At 38.7% G+C, this 2,573-nt stretch overlaps 1 protein-coding gene across 1 annotated transcript; it reads right to left on the reverse strand.

Annotated features, from left to right (window-relative positions):
- Positions 1-1,192: 1,192 nt before the first annotated feature.
- LOC145795735 (uncharacterized) lies at positions 1,193-1,618 on the reverse strand. The gene has a single exon (XM_082880612.1). The coding sequence runs from the start codon at positions 1,616-1,618 to the stop codon at positions 1,193-1,195; it is 426 nt and encodes a 141-aa protein (XP_082736738.1).
- Between the last annotated feature and the right edge of the window lie 955 nt (positions 1,619-2,573).

The following is a 2,573-nucleotide window of genomic DNA, read 5'->3' on the forward strand; positions in this document are numbered from 1 at the left end:
GTTCCTTTCCAGATCACATATTAACTCCTTCTAATCGGTGAGTAAACATGACAAATTACCCATGGATTTTTGGCTCAAGGCATTTGCAACGGTATTGGCCTTTCCTAGATGGTACAAGATTTGCAAGTCGTAATCCTTGATCAATTCAAGCCATCGTCTCTGTTTCATGTTCAGTTCTTTTTGGGTGAAGAAATATTTAAGACTTTTATGATCAGTGTACACTTCACAAGTCACACCGTATAGGTAATGTCGCTAAATTTTCAAAGAAAACACCACAGCTGCTAATTCAAGGTCATGGGTTAGATAGTTCTATTCATGAGGGCCAAGTTGTCGAGAAGCATAAATGATCACTTTCCCATTTTTGTATCAACACACACCCCAAGCCTTTGTAAGAAGCATCGCTGTAAATCTAAAACCCATCAGTACCATTAGACAGAGTCAAAATTGGTGATGTTATCAATCTAGTCTTCAATTCTTGAAAGGCAGACTCCCGTTGATCGTTCCAGTCAAATGGTACATTTTTCTGTGTCAACTGTGTCAATGTCATGGCAAGTTTGGAGAAATCTCTCACAAATCAGCGATAATAGCCTGCAAGCCCCAAAAAGCTTCGAACTTTTGACACATTGGTTGGTCTTTGCTAGTCTATAATAGCTTTGATTTTTTGTGGGTCAATCGAAATACCATCTCTGTTGATTACATGCCTTAGAAACGCTACACTATCAAGCCAAAATTCACATTTGGAGAATTTTGCATATAGCTTCTTTTCTCTCAAAATTTGTAACACGATTCTCAAATGATTCTCATGATTTTCCCTGCTTTTGGAGTAAATCAAAATGTCATCAATAAATACAACAACAAATTCATTCATATATGATTTAAACACCCTATTCATAAGGTCCATGAAGGTAGTAGGCGCATTAGTCACCCCAAATGGCATTACCAAAAATTCATAGTGTCCGTATCTAGTTCTGAATGCAGTCTTCTCTATATCTTCTGCCTTAACTTTTAATTGGTGATACCCGGATCTAAGATTTATCTTGGAGAACACTTGTGCTCCCTGAAGTTGGTCAAATAAATCATCTATTCAGGGCAATGGATATTTATTCTTCACAGTTACCTTATTCAACTCACGATAGTCAATACACAGCCTCAAAGACCCGTCTTTCTTTTTGACAAACAACACTGGAGCACCCTAAGTTGATGTGCTCGGACGGATAAATTTCTTGTCTAAGAGTTCTTGGAGCTGAATTTTCAACTCTTTCAATTCAGAAGTCGACATTCTATATGGGGTTTTGGAAATCGGTTGTGTTGCAGGTACAATATTGATAGTAAACTCAGTTTTCCTATCAATTAAATCTCTAGGCAATTCAGTTGGAAATACATCAGGAAATTCATTTACTACAGGAATGTTCTCTACAGTGGGATTGTCAAAAACCACAGTCAAAACACAACATATATACCCTCTACATCCCTTTCTAATTAATTTCACAACTTTCATTGCAGAAATCAAGTATGGGGGAGGGACCACTCCATTCCCGATGCGTACAAACTCAGGTAACCCAAGTGGACGAAATATAATAGACTTATTCACACAGTCAATAGTTACACAATACTTCATTAACTAGTCTATACCCAATATGCAATCAAAATGATCAATTCCTAAAGGCAATAAATCAACATACAACATCACATCACCAATCACGACATCACATGCTGGATACACATATGCACATACCATAGAACACCCAGATGACGTAGATACAGATAACAAATAATTCATAGATTCTACTAGTCTAGTTAATTTTTGAGAAAAGGCATGTGACATAAATGAATGGATAGAACCAGAATTTATCAGCACATATGCATTTTGGGCACAGATGGAAATTATACCTGACACCACAGCTTCAGTGTTCTGTACATCACCAGGCACTAAGGCAAATACTCAACCTTGTCTTAGAGTTTATTTCCCAGTATTAGTTCTTGCATTTGTTTTAGTTGTAGAAGCGGATCCAGCTGAACTCGCTATACGGCGGTTAGCATTATTAGACCCAAGCGAGCAATCTTTCACTACATGACCTATCTTGCCACATCGGAAACAAGCACCCGATGCCCGGTAACACATGCCCCTATGCTTCCTTCCACAATCAGGGCAAACTAGAATAAATTCACTGCTCTGACTTGAGCTACTTGTAGACCCCGTGTTATATTTCTTACTCACATAAGAACGCTCCCTTCTGAAACCGTACCCAGACCTTTTTCCTCTCCATTCTATTGTTGTTGTTGGGGCGTTACTTTGTTTCATAGCGGCTAGGGTAGCTTCAGCCATTAAGGATCTGCCAAGGACTTCTACGTATATTGGCAACTTCAATACGCCTACTCGGTCGAATATGTCTAAATCCAATTCTCCTTCGAATTTGCAGGCTTTCTTATAGTTGGTATCCACCATATAAGGAGCAAATCTGGCTAACTCAATGAACTTAGCCTCGTACTCAGCTACGGACATCCTGCATTGCTTGAGTTTTTAGAATTCAGACACTTTCCGATCTCGAAAACACTGAGGGAAGTACTTATCA

Source organism: Camellia sinensis, chromosome 7 (genome assembly GCF_055761805.1).
Source record: "Camellia sinensis isolate YWXY chromosome 7, ASM5576180v1, whole genome shotgun sequence".
Taxonomy (NCBI): domain Eukaryota; kingdom Viridiplantae; phylum Streptophyta; class Magnoliopsida; order Ericales; family Theaceae; genus Camellia; species Camellia sinensis.